At 39.1% G+C, this 3,663-nt stretch overlaps 1 protein-coding gene across 1 annotated transcript in view; it reads left to right on the forward strand.

The window, feature by feature from the left end:
• The window catches only part of LOC106876872 (RING finger and SPRY domain-containing protein 1), a 174,359-nt gene that overhangs the window by 90,839 nt on the left and 79,857 nt on the right, over positions 1-3,663 (forward strand). Inside the window, exon 2 of the mRNA XM_052974135.1 lies at positions 2,183-2,748. Coding sequence (XP_052830095.1) covers positions 2,381-2,748 — 368 coding nt within the window. The 5' untranslated portion in view covers positions 2,183-2,380. The remainder of the gene's footprint in view (positions 1-2,182; positions 2,749-3,663) is intronic.

The raw sequence follows: 3,663 nt of genomic DNA on the forward strand, positions 1-3,663 counted from the left end.
CAGTCGATTAGATCGACCCCAGTATGCAACTGATACTTAATTTATCAACCCCAAAAGGATGAAAGGCAAAGTCGACTTTGGTGGAATTTGAACTCAAAATGTAAAGACAGACAAAATACCGCTAAGCATTTCACCTGGCATTCTAACGATTCTGCCAGCTCACCGCCTTACCCTGTATAATTTCTTTTACCTGTTTCAGTCATTTGACTGCGGTCATACTGGGGCACTGCCTTGAAAAATCTTAGTCAAACAAATCGATCTCAGTACTTTTTTTAAGCCTGGTCTTTATTCTATTGGTCTCTTTTTCTGAACTGCTAAGTTACAGGAATGTAAACACACCTACACTAGTTGTCAAGTGGTGGTGGGACATTAGCACAAAGACACACGGACATAGATATATACAAGCTTCTTTCAGTTCCCATCATCCAAATCCTCTCATAAGGCTTTGGTTGGCCCAATGCTATAGTAGAAGACCAGTGGGACTGAACCCAGAATCCTGTGGTTGGGAAGCAGACATCTTACTACACAGCCACCCCTGCACCTATTGAACAATAAATATAAAGATAATGTTGATTTGAATTTATTTCTTAAAGAAAATAAATTCTTTTCAGTGTACCAAACAAACTTTGATTAAATGGATAAAAGATTATATTCCATTCCAAAAGACTAACATCTTAAAAAAAATTTTTGAAATAAAAGAAATAACCACTATGCCATATGCCCATAGGCATATGGCATAGTGGTTAAGAGCGCAATATTCCAAGTTTGATTCCAGGCAGTGACCTGAATAATAATAATAACATTGAAAAATACCTTAGGAATGAGAACCCAGGTTTGGAATTTCCCCAAGACACCTGATGAAGGCTGGAGGGTATATCAGCCGAAACATGTTAACAACAAACAAGATGAGGACAAGTATCTGTCAGATGTAAATAAAAAAATAAACATTTCAACTATTTTCTGAGAAATCTGTTAATTTCAAGGAAATGTTTTCTTTAAATAGTCGTATTTAGAGAATGGCATTACAGGAATAAGTTGTTTTTGCTTCACAAAAACTTACTTCTAGATTATTTTACCCCCTAATTTTAAAACTCTAATGAAATTGGTTTTTTATTTCAACTTATTCTTTCGTACAATAATTAGCATTTCTTCTTACATAAAAGTAGCTCAGTGTTTCATTTTTAAAAATTTGTTTCGGAAATAAAGTGGTGAAATGGACGTTGTACTTTAGGAGGGCTTCTTTCAGTTTCTATCTAGCAAATCCATGCATGAGGCTTTGGCTGGCTCGAGGCTATAATTGAGGACACTTGCCCAATGTGCTACACATTGGAACTGAACCTGGAACCATGACATTGGGAAGCAAACTTCTTACCACAAAGCCACACCTACCAAACTTACTTTCCTGTCCTTGGAAAACTTCTTTAAAATATCATCAAGGTCTAAGATTTTTCTCTTTACAAAGTTCTAATTTATTAATTATTACATTGTCATCACTGTTGCTACTTGTCATCATTATTGTTGATATTTGTTCTTCATCATCATATTTGTTGCTGTCATCACCAATATTATTTGTGCTGTTGTCATCATCATGGTAAGTTTTTGTTTAATGTATAAAATTCCCACACTGCTCCGGGGCAACTAAATCTTGAAAATTGCTTCTGGCCTTTGTAATTTTTTCAGACTGGCATTTTATACCCCTTTTAATCACCTTCATCTTTTTACTTACCTATCCCTATACTGTTCGCATGTTTGTCCCTGCACGGATCACGTCTATCTCTCTCTCTCCCCCACCCCCCACTCGTACCAGTGAACGTTAAAAGCACATCTGAGCGTGATCATTCCCAGGGCCACGGATTGACTCCCTTGCAGGTAGCACATAAAAAACACCTTTTGAGCGTGGTCTTTGCCAGAACCGCCTAACTGGCCCTCGTGCCGGTGGCATGTAAAAGCACCCACTACACTCTCGGAGGCATTAGGAAGGGCATCCAGCTGTAGAAACTTTGCCAGATCAGGAGCCTGGTGCAGCCTTCTGGCTCACCAGTCCTCACCCTAACCCAAACTGTCCAACCCATGATGATGACACCTACATCAGCAACAAAACTTGAAATTATCTTTTCATAAAAAAACCCCTCTCGCTCAATTTCCTAAAGTAATTCTTTGTCTTTTCTCTTGTCTTTTGCAGCCTTTACCAGAGACAATCCCCAGTTCTCTCTACATATTATAGTTGGGTTTTCAGCACCAGAGAATCCCTCAATGACGCATCTAGCCATTACCGCTGCTTCTGCCTTGTTCCATTCCAAAATAAATTCTGCCAGACACGTGTGTCTTCACTGTGGGTTTCAAACTACCCCCAGTTCCAGTTTGCATCACCAGCAGCAAGATGGGAACTTGTTTATGCAAGGATAGGTCACAACAGCCCAGGCATTCAACATCAACAACCACAACTACCACGACGACGACAACGATAACAACAGCAACACCGGCACTGACATCTGGAGCTGGATTTGAAGGTTATGGACACGGTACAAATTCTGTTTCTTCGTCACCAGCTTTAGTAACGAATCGAAATGAGTTGGCAGCGACTTCGGTGCGGCGTAACTATGATGACGTCAGTGAGCTGATGGTCAGTGAGATGTTACATCATGGAGGACGTTACGTGGAGAATCAGGGCTTACTCTTGTATTCTGTTGGAGATATTGACTCTTTGGTTTTGGAGGCTCTTACACTACTCAGAACACTCGTAGACAAGTAAGTAATACTGTTTGCGTCTCTTCTCTGTTTTCACAGTTTCTTCTATAAGCAATTGTATACCTTTATATATACGTGCAGGCATGGCTGTGTGATGTTTGCTTTCCCAATCACATGGTTCTGAGTTCAGGCCCACTGCATGGCACCTTAGGCAAGCATCTTCTACTATAGCCTTGGGCCAACCAAAATCTTGTGAGTGGATTTGGTAGATGGAAACTGAAAGCGGCCTCTCGTGTGTGTGTGTGTTACATCTGTTTAATACTGAAGCACAGAGAAGCCCTGGATACATGCCTGTGGTTTAAGCATATGTCAAGTTAATTTGTGTATTTGTAGAGAAGCTGTGTGTATAAGTCCTGTGCTGGTTGATTTATGTTCCTAAGCCCACAATAGTTAATGCTTGTGGATTCTGTGAAGCCTACAATATAGGATTGATTCTGTTGGAGCACAACGCTGGTCCAACAGTCAAAATGGCTGTTTTAAGGTGCTTTGAGGAATGTCAGAAGTACATCAAGACGCTATAGATATCTTGCTCCTCAAATACATATTGACTTGCCTCCAAATCATGTCTTTTTTTTCAGGTACAAAAATGGTGGACCAACAAATTGGTGGGTTGCTGCATATCGTTGCTATTATGTTAAACTGTCGTATGTCCAAATTTGGCCAAATGTGTTTTGTTTTTTTTTCAATATTTATTTTTGCTTGCAATCGCTGGTTCTTTTGGTCAAACTATCGTATCTCCAGCTGCTTCAGATGCCAAGATATCAAAAATTGTCAAAGTGTAGTATAACGGTTTTGCTATGGAATGGTGAAACTATTTTTTCGTTTTCTGAAAAAAAAAAACATTTTGGACTTAAGACACTTTTGCATAAATGGCAAGAATATACATATATATATATATATATATATATATATATA

Source organism: Octopus bimaculoides, chromosome 1, assembly GCF_001194135.2.
Source record: "Octopus bimaculoides isolate UCB-OBI-ISO-001 chromosome 1, ASM119413v2, whole genome shotgun sequence".
Lineage (NCBI taxonomy): Eukaryota > Metazoa > Mollusca > Cephalopoda > Octopoda > Octopodidae > Octopus > Octopus bimaculoides.